The sequence below is a fragment of the Heterodontus francisci genome, chromosome 41 (assembly GCF_036365525.1).
Source record: "Heterodontus francisci isolate sHetFra1 chromosome 41, sHetFra1.hap1, whole genome shotgun sequence".
Classification (NCBI taxonomy): domain Eukaryota; kingdom Metazoa; phylum Chordata; class Chondrichthyes; order Heterodontiformes; family Heterodontidae; genus Heterodontus; species Heterodontus francisci.
In genome coordinates, this window is record NC_090411.1 from 31,553,155 (window position 1) to 31,566,245 (window position 13,091).

The 13,091-nt window shown below is 45.3% G+C and overlaps 1 protein-coding gene across 4 annotated transcripts in view; it reads left to right on the top strand.

Moving 5' to 3' along the window:
• LOC137353431 (transcription intermediary factor 1-beta-like) overlaps positions 1–13,091 on the top strand; it is a 108,059-nt gene that overhangs the window by 72,881 nt on the left and 22,087 nt on the right. For 2 of the 4 annotated variants that reach the window (XM_068019717.1, XM_068019718.1), the window contains exons 6-12: positions 682–796; positions 1,607–1,753; positions 2,536–2,653; positions 3,349–4,211; positions 4,884–5,234; positions 10,414–10,581; positions 12,104–12,295. In XM_068019717.1, coding sequence (XP_067875818.1) covers positions 682–796; positions 1,607–1,753; positions 2,536–2,653; positions 3,349–4,211; positions 4,884–5,234; positions 10,414–10,581; positions 12,104–12,295 — 1,954 coding nt within the window. The remainder of the gene's footprint in view (positions 1–681; positions 797–1,606; positions 1,754–2,535; positions 2,654–3,348; positions 4,212–4,883; positions 5,235–10,413; positions 10,582–12,103; positions 12,296–13,091) is intronic. The other 2 variants (XM_068019719.1, XM_068019720.1) reach the window with 2 other exon arrangements.

Genomic DNA, 13,091 nt, shown 5'->3' on the forward strand with positions numbered 1-13,091 from the left:
ATATTAAATACGCATGTTAGACAGCCCCAAGACCTCTACTGCCTTAGCTGATGTAACCAATTGATTCAATCCCTGTGATACAGAGAAAAAATAAAGCTGGGTTCCCAGTCCTGATTGCTTTCCAGTGCGTCCCTGATGAAGAGAGCATATGCAGATATGGCTTTCTAACACCCTCTCTCTGCGCTCAAATCAGAATAGAATTCTGACCATTTACAGGTTGAAAGCTATGGTAGAGGGTGTTGTGACTAAACATTTTGTCCGATTTCTCTTTCATAATGTTGGATTTAAAAATAGTCCAGGAGTTTAGCTAAACAAGTAATCTAGTTCTTGGAGGGCAGGGAGCGAAGAGATTTTAACTTGAGTATTAAATGCCAATAGTTTTTTTAATAAAGAATTCACAAAGGATTTTTTTTGGGAATATAATCTTCACTTTATTCAAAGCATTTTCTTGTGTTCAGTTTGCAAAGTGTTCAAGACAAGAAGAGAACATTTCCTTGTGATGTCTACAAACTCACCTCTCTCAAATAGCACCAAAAATAACCTGTTAGAGTAGAGTGTTGATCTTGCTGTGTGAGTTTAGTTATTCTATAAACCCCAAAGGAACCTTGGGGTGACAGTATATTGATTGGGTGTTTTGTCCTGATTGTGGTTGAATCAAAGTGGTTCTATTTCATCCGGCAGGTTAAGAGATGTCCAGGACATGCAAAAGAAGGTCCAGGTTGAGATCAAGATGGCCATCCTGCAGATAATGAAAGAGTTAAATAAAAGGGGCAAGACACTCATCCAGAGAGTAGAGGTAACAATAGTGCTTACAACTGATATTGTTCCAGACAAACCTAGCTCTCGTGGTTAATGCTGCCATTTCTAAACGTTGCATTCCCAGTGGCTTAAGTCTGCCTACCGTAGTACTTACTGAGCCTGCAGAAAGTACCAAATTTCAACTGCTGCCCGTGTTGAGATAGCTGGTCATAGCCACACAGTTATTGGAGCACTACATTTGACCTCGGCTTCCCTTCTCAGGATTGGCAAACTCCAGCAGGCTTCCCGTTGCCAGTAGCTCTCACTGAAAAGTGCCCAAGTCGATGTTGATTGAGGACAGAGTTGGGCTAGGTTGCGATGCCCCCCGCAGTGGAACAACCCGTCAACCCTTGCTGTCATAGGGCCTGAGCGCTGATGTGCGATCAGACTGCATAACAGTAGGATTTGACACCTTCCACAGAAGGGGGCAAAAAACCCTTCATGTTAAACTGTCACTCTTGTTTAAACTCTAGTTAAAGTTTAATTTTTGTCTTATTCTCCCTCTTATCTTAAACCACCTGGTCTGAGAGAATTTTCTGACAACCTAATGCTTATAGTGTGCTGAATTGCCTTCTGTAGCTCTGCACTCTCTCCAAGCTACAGGACACGAGTTTATGCCATTAATTCGTTGCTTGATGCAGTCATGATACATGCACATTATCTAAGGTGCTTCCCCAATGGGAGGGAGAGATTTTTTTGAGTAGGAGCAGAGGTTGGGGGTCAGATCTCCTGGCTGCCCTCTTAGCGAGCGAGTGGACAAGTGATAGATATATTGAGAGCTTCTAATTTGTGCTTTGCACTCTGATAGAAGTTGGCAGAGGAGCGGCAGCTAAAGCTGGAGCAGCAACACCTGTCTATGTCCAAACTGTACCGGCAAATGGACCACGTCTTAAAATTTGCTTCCTGGGCCATCAGCACTGATAACAGCACAGCCCTGCTGCTCTGCAAGAAATTGGTATGTAAAAAAATAACCTGCATTTCTGCTTACAGAGCTTAACCACTTTCATATCTGCACTAATTGCCACCTCAGTGGTTGGAAAGGTGTTGGAGTGGAAAGTATGTTTGTAGACATTATGGGCGCAGCTGTCACAGAATAGACAATATCAATGCGTACGTGAGGTCATCTCGGATTGAAATCGTGCACCATTTAGATTATGTCACTTAAGGGACCCTGTTGCTAAGGAGACTCTGTTCATTGTCAGGAGCAGAATGTGGTTTTAAAAGTTGGGCCAAATTTACTGCTGTCATTTTACATAAGCGTGTGCTGTTCTGTATGTGTCCTGCTTGCTTAATTTCTGTAACTAAGTAAAGCTGATTAGTTAATTCAGAATGCGGGCCCAGCTCCAGTGCTGCTTCTGATTCTCAAGACGTGATATTAACTTATGGGAAGTGCAACAAGACTGTGGCTTGAGAGGACGTCTCATTGAACTACTCCAACATTATAACATGCTGCTGCCAAGGGGTTGTGAGCGGTAACTGTCACGTCATTGCTGGGCTGTGCTTTCACCCATGAGACCACTGTTGATTTTTGTTTGTATTATTACTTATACATTGCATACCTGTGTATGTTAGAGCAACTAAAAGTTAAGGAAACATCATAACCCAGTGAATGGGGTGAGGTTATCACCTGTTAAACCTTCTCGTACGTCAGTCAGGTGCTATAGGTTAACTTTTGAGCCCTAACGATCACTATTTAGGAAACTTATTTGATCAGGGGATTTTGTTTTGCCTTTGCAGATCTTCTTTCAGTTGCAAAGAGGGTTACAATCCAAGGTTAACACAGAGGAATTGAAGAACGACATTATTACGTTTCTCTGGGACTCTGCTTTCTGGACTAAGAACGCGGCCAATTTTGGTAAGCAGCTATTCAAAATGGAATACTTGATCAGATTTCCCAAGCCAGTATGCTAATTTTTTGCCTCTGACTTGCCTATTCCAGTGTTCTCCTGGCCGGCTTTCCTCCTTCCACCCTCCATAAACTTGAGCTTATCCAAAACTCTGCTGCCTGTATCCTAGCTCGCACCAAGTCCTATTCACCCATTGCCCCTCTGCTTCTTGATCTACATTATCTCCCTGTCTGACAACACATCGAATTTAAAATTCTCATCCTTGTTTTCAAACCTCTTCATGCCCTCACTGCTCCTCCACCACCCCCCCCCCCCCACTCAATATCTGCAACCTCCTCCAGCTCTCTAACCCTCCCAGATCTTGCAAGCCGCCAATTCTTGCCTCTTGGACATCTCTGATTTAACATTTTCATCATTAGCAGTTATGCCTTCAGCTGCTTGCGCCCTAAGCTCTGGAATTCCCTCCCTAAATCTCTCCTACCTCTCTCCTTTTAAGATGCTCCTTAACACCCGGTCATCTGTCCTAATATCTCCTTGTGTGGCTCACTCCTGCGAAGTGCCTTGTAATGTTTCGCTATATTAAATGCACTATATAAATGCAAGTTGTTGTTGTTGTAGTGTGTAGATTTTTGTAATTGTAATATTGCAAAAATAGTCTCTTGATAAATGGAAACATTTTCACATGTAGTTTGTTTCCCAACAGGCAATGTTGTGATTGAAGTTCCCCCAACGCTGTCAGCTCATGTTCCAGTTCAGCATCCTTCAACATCTGGCTATTGTCCTCAGCCGCTCTCCCAGCACCAGCCGCTCTCCCAGCACCAGCCGCTCTCCCAGCACCAGCCGCTCTCCCAGCACCAGCCGCTCTCCCAGCACCAGCCGCTCTCCCAGCACCAGGCGCTCTCCCAGCACCAGGCGCTCTCCCAGCACCAGGCGCTCTCTCAGCACCAGGCGCTCTCTCAGCACCAGGCGCTCTCTCAGCACCAGGCGCTCTCCCAGCACCAGGCGCTCTCCCAGCACCAGGCGCTCTCCCAGCACCAGGCGCTCTCCCAGCACCAGGCCGTCTCCCAGCACCAGGCCGTCTCCCAGCACCAGGCCGTCTCCCAGCACCAGGCCGTCTCCCAGCACCAGCCCGTCTCCCAGCACCAGCCCGTCTCCCAGCACCAGCCCGTGTCCCAGCACCAGCCCGTCATCCAGCAGAATGGAATCATTGTGACCCAGGGAAACTCTTGGCGAAGCCATGTACCTTTGCAGCCCTCTCATCGACCTCCACCACCCAGTTACCAACAGCTTCCACCCCCCCGCCAACCCCCTCCACAACAGAACACGCAACAGGTTCTCATGCGCCAGCCTCACCCAGCCCCGCCCTGGCCGCCAGTGAGCGGACAGACACGGATGCAGCAAGCAGTGCAACTAGTGAGACCAACAGCTGCAATGCAAAGTGCTAATGGGCGGTACCTGCAACAGATGCAGGTGCAAGTGGTGCAACAAAGGAACAATGTGCAGATGCAACAGCAGCAGCAGCTCTTGAGTCAGATGCTATTACTGCCACAGATGAACGGAGTACAAGTAAGCAAACTATTTAGAAATTATTTTTGTGTTTTTCTCCTCCCTCACACCCCTGACCCTGTGTATCCTCACCAATGAGTATCTGTGGTTACCCCTGACCCTGTGTATCCTCACAATGAGTATCTGTGGTTACCCCTGACCCTGTGTATCCTCACAATGAGTATCTGTGGTTACCCCTGACCCTGTGTATCCTCACAATGAGCTTCTGCAGTTTGCGTTCTTCTTTCATTCTCATCAACGAGGGAGCAGTATTTTGAAAATAGAATTTTGAGGACCAGAAGGAGCCAATTCAGCCCGTCATGTTTCCTTTGGTTACTTTGCCAATGACCCTAAATCTGTGCCCTCTGGATAATGACCTTTCTGCCACTAGAAACAGGTTCTCTTTCTTTATTCTCTGAAAACCATTCATGATTTTGAGCACCTCTATTTAAATCTCTTAAACTTGTCTTCTTTCAGGAGAACAACCCCAGGTTCTCCTGTCTTTCCACATAAGTGAAATCCCACATTCCTGGTACCATTCCAGAAATAAAATTTGGGTTGTTTGACTCACTAGTTAAGTTATTCATTTTGCATGCTGGAGAGCCTATTTCCAGCAATATCTGTTATTTCTGATTTCTAGCACATACAGTTTTTTTTCTTGTTATCTTTACGATTTGAATCTTTTCGATGTAGGTCCACCCGCCTCAGGGACATACTCAGGGAGCTGCCAAGACACTGAGCAGCGGGCAACAGCCTGCTACTGTATACCAGCAAATGCCCGTCCAGCAATCTACTGCCATTAACAAACTGCCTTCCCCTACGCAGCGGCAGCAACCGCCCTTTGGACCCAGCACACCTGGTAGCAGACAGTCCCCACCGGTGCAGCAAGTATCTACGTCCATCAGGCAGCCAAATGCTCCTGTCAGCCGACCTTCTCCTCCAGTGCAGCAAGCACTCAGATCGAATACTGCTTCCAGCCGACGGTTGCTTACAAACGCTGCTCCCCAGCAAGTTCAGTCCAGCACTCCTGCTGCCAGTCAAAGTGTAAGTGTATCAAATAAGTGTGTGGTTTGCACGCTACTTGTTCAATTCATTAACATTAGGTTTATTTAACATATTGGTGCCAGTTCCTATCAGAAACATTACACTTAAGCAATATGCTGTAATGTTGTGCCTCTGGGCTTCTTGTTTTGATTCAACGTCTCAAATTTCCCTCAATCTTCCCTCAATCACAACCATTGATTAGCAACGGAGCTCCAGCCACCAATAATTCACACTTGGGTTCCATTCTTCCGAATGCTCTTTCAGGACACAAGGCAAGTTTGGCAAGACAAAATCATATTATATGGCAGAATTAAAAGTGTTTTTAGTGCATAAATGCCACACGCTCACCTCTCCTATTCCTTATTGGAATATCGGAGACAACACTATTATTCTCATTTTGGTTTGACTTTCTTGTCAATTAGTATCCTTGTGTATAGCTCATTTTAGTCACTCTTCAGCAAGCGAAGCTTTGGTTTCAAATTCTGATGAGGCATGAATTGAAGTTTGGGGAATGATGATGAAGAAACTAATGCTGCTGTATCTGATCTAGTCACTAGGAGGAGTTCTGACATTGATCACAGCTGACATGAAAACTCCAGAGGCAGAATTCAGTACTGAACAGTCCTGTGTGATTTTAGTAGGATATATCTTTTTCCTCCTCAAGCCCGCTATTCAACATTTATTATGCCACATTCTTTATTGTGTCCTATATAGCTTGCAATTTAAAAAGTGTAGGGTTCAAGGCAAACTCTAGGACTTGAATACATAATTTAAGCTGACACTCTGGGGCAATACTGAGGAAGCTGAGCTGCTAAAATGAGCTCCCATCTACCTGCTCAGGTGCATGTTAAAGATCTAGGGGCACAATTTGAAGAAGACAATGAGTTATCCTGGTGTCCCAGTCAACATTCCTCCCCCAAACCAGATGTATTAACTGGTCATTCATCCAGCTGTTCATAGGATCTTGCTGTGTGCGCATTGACTGCTATTTGCCGACATAATGTAGTTGCTGTATCTCGAAAGTAACTCTTATCAATTCTCTCAGATGAGAGCTCAGATAAGATGCTACCTGACATCTAATTGATTTCTTTATTTTGTGATATTCTGGTTATAAAATAGAGTACAGAGGAACGATACTTCCTCTAAATACTCATGCAGTGACCCAAGTAATTCCACTACATTACTTCAGCGTTGTTGTTGCTGCTGCAAGTTAACCATTTTCAGACTGGTCTGAAACTGTGACTGACATCCCATTGTTGCAAGTTGATCTGGAATCCGTATTGGAGTAAAGATGTTCTATAAAACCTCTGATAATTGCCCAGTGGATGAAGGTGTATCCCAGCATAGAACCAAGTCCTGCAGATCCAGGTTTAATTCCTTGTCAATAAGCATTTGCTGACCTTGGTAGGGATGCATTTGCTACCACGTTTTGTGCTGTGTGGATGTTGGGTGAAAGCAGGATTGGAGTTAGCTGTGATGGCCTCTACAGTTGAATATCCTCTGGACAGTATTGTCTTATATAGATGTGGATGTTATAATATCAGAGTCCATGTTCTGTTTGGTTGACTGCTCTCGGCATTCGCTATCTAGATTTCCCACTTGCATGGGTTATTGGAGGGCAGTTAATATTCCTGGAACTGAAACGTGGCAGCAGTCGTTGTCTCCATAGAAATGCAGAATGGTTACAGCAAGAAGGAGGCCATTCAGTCCATCATGTCTGTGCTGTCTCTCTGACAGAACAGTTCACCTAGTGCCACTCCCCTGCCTTCTCCCCAAAGCCCTGCACGTTTATCCTTTTTAGATAATAATCCACTGTCCTCTTGAATGCCATGATTGAATCTGCCTCCGACACAATCTCAAGCAATGCGTTTCAGATCCTAACCACTCGCTGCATGAAAACCTTTTTCCTCATGTTCCCATTGCCAATTCTTTTGCCAATTAACTGAAATCTGTGCCCTCTCGATCCTACCACCAATGCCCAGACCCCTCATGATTTTGAATACCTCTATCAAATCTCCTCTCAGCCTTCTATTCTCCAAGGAAAACCATCCCCACTTCTCCAGTCTATCTGCGCAACTGAAGTTCCTCATCCCTGGAACCATTCTCGTGAATCTTTTCTGCACCCTCTCTAACACCTTCACATCTTTCCTAAAGTGTGGTGCCCAGAACTGGATGCAGTACTCCAGTTGAGGCCAAACCAGTGTTTCATACAAATTTAACATGACTTTGCTGGAGGAACAGCACCTCATTTTCCGATCAGGCACTGTACAGCCTTCTGGACTAATATTGAGTTCCAATAATTTCAGACCATGAGCCCCATTATTTTTTGTTTATTTTTATATTTTATATATTTTCCAATTTTATTTATTTTTTTAACCATGTGCTAGTCTTTAACTTATTTTTCATGTTTTTGCTTTTGTACAGAGCTGTTCATTATTCTGCCATTAGTACTCTCTGGACTCGTGCTTGTTCTTTCACTACAATTGTTTAGCACTCCATTTGCTTTCTGTCACATGACATCTCTGTCATTAACCTCTTTCCCCTCCATCCTATCACAGTCCTTCCCTTTTGTTCTTCTTCCCGCCCTCCCCCCTTTCACTTGCTCAAAGACTGTTACATTTCTAACTTTTGCCAGTGCTGATGAAGGGTCGCAGACCTGAAACTTTTTTTTAATCTCCCCACAGATGCTACCAGACCTGCTGAGTATTTCCGGCACTTTGTGTTCTCATTTCAGAGTTCCAGCATCTGCAGTATTTTGCCCTTATTTTACATAACTTCCTTGCTTTTGTACTCCATGCCCTTATTAATAAAGCCTAGGATGCTGTATGCTTTATTAACCGCGCTCTCACCTTGTCCTGCCACCTTCAATGATTTACGCACATATACACCCAGGTCCTTCTGCTCCTGCACCCCTCCAGGAGACAAAGGAGACATTTTTTTAAAACTATAAATGTGACAAATTTTAAGCAGCTTTCACGCCAGTATCTGAATATTGATTGAGTGATGTATCTGCAGCTTTATGTTCCTGTTGCTGTGAATTTGTTTAATTTTCATTGTGTCATGTTTGTACATGTGTATCAGGCCAGTTTGTAGCCACAAATCTCCTGAGTTACTGGTTATTTTCCTCCTCCTTTTGTCTTCATGCATGCCATGAAGTTGGGCAGACGGCCTTCTCCGTGGCCTCCTGTGTGTTGGAGTGTAGCCAGCCACAAGGAGATGTATGAGAGCAGACGAATGACTCGCCCTCTGTCTGTTTCCACTCAAAACAAAATCGCAAGTCTTGGGCATGTCATTTAATCATAACAGTTTAGTGTACAGCATTGGTACGCCAACACACCACTCCGTCAGGACATCCAAGCCAAGGAAATCTGCGTTGACGCCAGTATGAGCAATTGATGCAGTGTCTGATGAAATGGATGACTTTGTATTTGGAAAGTGGGAGCGATGGAGGAATAAGAGGTTAAGTTTCAGTAATGTATTTCTGCTAGCGTTTCCCTTACAGACAGCCACAGCTTGAGATTCTCTGGCCCACTAGTTGCCTTTGTTGGCATCTTGTTGTTCTGTTCTTCATGTTCATATGAAGGAATTAGTGAGGGTGCAAGGATGTGAAGGCGTTTGAGAGGGTGCAGAAAAGATTCATGAGAATGGTTCCAGCGATGAGGAACTTCAGTTACGTGGATAGATTGGAAAAGCTGGGTCTCTTCTCCGTGGAGAAGAGGACATAAGAGGAGATTTGATAGAGATGTTAAAAATCATGAGGGGTCTGGACAGAGTAAATCGGGAGAAACTGTTAACTGTTGGCAGAAGGGTTGAAAACCAGATTCAAGGTGATTGGCAAAAGAAGCGAGTGGTTAGGATCTGGAATGCTCTGCCTGAGAATGTGGCAGAGGCAGATTCAATCGAGGCCTTCAAACGAGAATTAGATAATTATCTGAAGCAAAATATTTCACAGGTGTACAGGGGGAAAAGGTGGGAATGGGACTGGGTAAGCTGCTTTTCCAGAGAGCTGGCACAGACACGATAGGCCAAATGGCTTCCTCCTATGCTCTAACCATTCTATTATTCTATGTGTGAGGCTGGACAGTTAAGGGATTCATTTATGAACATGAAACTCTTCCCCTCTGGAATGCACACCAGTAATATAGGCAGTATCTCCCCGACCGCCACACTACTCTCCACTGAGAGCATAGATTCATAAAATTGCCCCATTGCTTTTCAATCACGAGTGTGGTACAGACCTACCTTCACCCTGTGAGCACATGAACTTTCAGCAGGCATTGCCAAATAACGATGCAAGATCAGGAGCACTAGCTGATTTTGCCTCCCTCGAGCCTGGTTGTACATTTCCTAACTTTAGCCACATGCTGAAATATTTTAACTCGGCCCCAACAGGGAGGGAACCTGGGGCCACCTTAGCCTAGGTGAGCACAGCTGCTCACCACCTTAGCTAGCAAGTTCCCCCCCAACCCCGCCCCCCCCACCCCACCCCACCCCACCCTCCCCTCACGGCTTTAGTCACTGGCTTGGATTGGTGTTGGATCCTGTACCTTTCAGCTGTTCCCAAACACAAGCAGCACCACTGACAAAAGCTGCAGCAGCAGCCAAGACTCCAAAAATGGCACAGTCGTTCTGAGATGAAGTAGATTTGGGCCCCCTAGTGCTGCCTGAATTCCACTCTTTCTCAGCCCATTGCAAGTTATGCCTTAGCAACTGAATCATCTGGGCAGGTCATAAACTGGATCGTCCAATTCCTAGCCTGTCTGCTCATATGCAACTGCCTATGGTGCGTCTCCTCCAGGCCAATGCACAGGGGACAGCATTGTGAATTAGTATAAGGCCAGATTTCATATCCAGCTTTGTTTCTTTTTAAAAGACTCCTGATAAGATTTTATTCCCCAACTCAGTGGGAATTGTATGACCTTCCTTCAAAATGTGGGAACACATGGAAAGTACAAGAGATTTAAAAAAAAATAATAATTGGCCACAGGTCCATTTTGATCATGTCACAAGGGTTGGGATGCATCCGATATTACACTTGAGGCCAGTTGTGAAGGAAGCGACATAACACCGCAGGTACTCATCATTCTCCATCCTGCTCCTCCTCTGCCCGCTAGTTAATGCTTCACAGATTCAGTCCCACCTTCATTAATACACTTATCTTCGATTTTCTATTCTCTAGACTCAGGTCGGTGTGAATTGCCGTCAGTCTCCAACATCAAACCGTCGCCTTGGCAACAGCCCAGTTGACCAACTCAAGATGTTGGTGCAGCAGGCAACCTCTTATCCCCGTGTCATACTGCCCCACAGAGATGGTCCGGCCAATGCCCACGATCTTATGCAGAAGCAGGTAATTACCGACCGATTCAAAACCAAAAGTGAGAAATAAAAAATAGTTGCAAGCGTGGTGGGACTGACTTGCTTCACCGGAGTTCCCATCGCTGTTCTCACTAGAATTTTATTATGACAGAAACCTGTTGGCTGTTAGTGAACTGTATTTCTGTACGAGGAGAATCTGTGAGCTGAAGCTACGTAAAAAGAATGACTTTGAGTCTTTCTAAGTTATGCTTCACTTAGCTTATAACAGCATCTTCATCCAACCCACACTCTCGATGAGCACAACTTCAGGATGCAGCACACAAGGAAAGTTTTTTTTTTATACTTGCATCTTCCAAGGAGGTAATGCCTCAGATTATTGTGCAATAAACTAGCTAGCTGATGCACAGTCAATTATTGACATTTAAGTTAGCATGCAGGTTATGCACGTCTTGTCACTATGCTATGCTCCTTCAAATTTCAGCATCAAGAGCCCATTCTCAACCTTCAGCAGCAGCTCCCTGGCCAAAGTGTAGGGTGACAAAGGCACATTTCCTCTGACATGCCAGATAGCTCTGGTAGGGCCAGCAGTCAGTGTGTGTGACCAGTTTGATTCCTTTGCCGCTGCTCTTCAGTGTCAAGCTCCTTAGGAGGAAGAGGGATCGACAGCATATGGTACTGAATGGAAAGTAGAACTCGCTTCAATAGTATTAGGTCAAAGAAGGAAATAAGTTAAAAACATAAGAGAAATTACCAGAAAAGGGGCTAGATTAAATTACTTCTTATTCCTGACCTTGACTACAAAATTCATAAGAAGGGGGTTTAGTAAACTTGGTTGGGTTCTTGTTGTGGTATCTTGATTACTTGGCATATTTTTAAAGTGCTAGTGCGTTGTCAAAAAGTGTTTGTTTGTGCCTTCTCATTCCCGGTTGTCAACTGTGCAAGGTGATTATATCCATTTCTTTGGCCTTGTTTTAATGAATTGGATACTTTGCACTAATTTTACTTTGGTGAATGAGTTAGTTTTGGAGGACATGGTTTGGAAGGCTTCTGTTCCCAGCTGTCCTGACGTCTGTCTCTTACATACAGGAAGCCTGGCAGGTGCACTTGGAGAGCTCCCGGTCATCTTTCACTTGCGATGTGCCTGCATGGGCATGAACTATCTTGAAAATATGTCAGTCTCTTTCCAGCATGGGTCTTGGGTGGAGGAACTACCAGGTAACTGGAATGGCAGAGGGCGGGACGGTGGTGGGAAAGGAAGGAGCCCTGTGGCCACCATTAGGGAAGGCCAGGTAGCATTTGAGCAAAGAGAATTTGCAACGATGATGATTAGAGAATAGATGGCATTCAGAGAGATTGAGACCATGGTGGAAGGAGTTTGAGTGACATCAGGGCTAAGATCCCTGTTGCTACATCTCGGAAATTGCAATGGAATTGAGCCTGGTCCTGGTTTTAACTTGGTTATTCCTGTATCCATTGTGTAATTCAATTAATCCCTTTTCTGCAGAGTTTTTCCTTTTGCTTATCTCATTACCAGATGCTGTCTTGTGTTGCAGTATTCCTATCCGAGCCCCTCTCTGGTGCCACAGCAGGTTGGTAGAGATGATAGCTTACTGTACTCTCTGATTCTGACTTCCGATGGAGCAATGTCCTGGTCTGAGTCGGGAGTGGAAGGATTTGTTGAAGGGCAGCCTACATATCGCGTTCCTCGTGCTTTTTCAGAACCAAGGAGGGGTATGCCCTTCAAGGTTAGCAGAAAACAAATTGTGCCACCTTCATGTCTTGTTCCCGTTGTGGGGCCAAGTGAACCCTCATTCCATCTTCAATTTAACCATTTCTCTCCACGGTTTTATTTTTGTGAATGGAAGGTTCAATGTAGTGTCATCTAGATACATTTAACTCTAATGCTGCATCATACCACAGTCATTTCTTTGTCTTAATGATTTAAACAATGCAGTGGCTTAAAGCCAACATCTCTATTCTTCATGTCTCCCACTTGCTGTGAGGTGGGTGGGGGGAGCTGGAAGGATTTGCCATTCATTGAGGGGGCTGAGGGGGTTTCCCACTAGGGTGAGCAAGGCCACAAGGGAGTTTCCAGCTCATTGGGGAGGAGGTACAATAGGGTTTGCCACTTTTGGGGGTGTGGGTGCGCGGGTGAGGGGGTTTCCAGCTCATCCTGTGGGAGGTTGTGAAGTCGTTTTGTGAGGTGGTTTCCCACTTGCGGGGCGTTGTGAGGGGGTTTACAGCTCATTGTCGGGGGGTGGGTAGGAGGTGGTGGGGAGGTTTACAACTCGTGAGGAGGGGTAAGGGTTGCGCATGGAGTTTCCCAAGTGAGGGGGTTTCCTACTCATTGTGAGGGGGCACGAGGGGGTTTCCAACTTGGGAGGTGGGGTAAAAGTGGGTTTCCTGGTCATTTGAGGGTGGGTGTGAGAAGAGTTTCCACTCCCTAGGAGAGTGCAAGAGAGTTTCCCGATCACTGGATGAGGGGAGCACGTTCATGGTGAGCGGTTCACGCTAGCTGGGAGAGCATGACTGGCATACCTG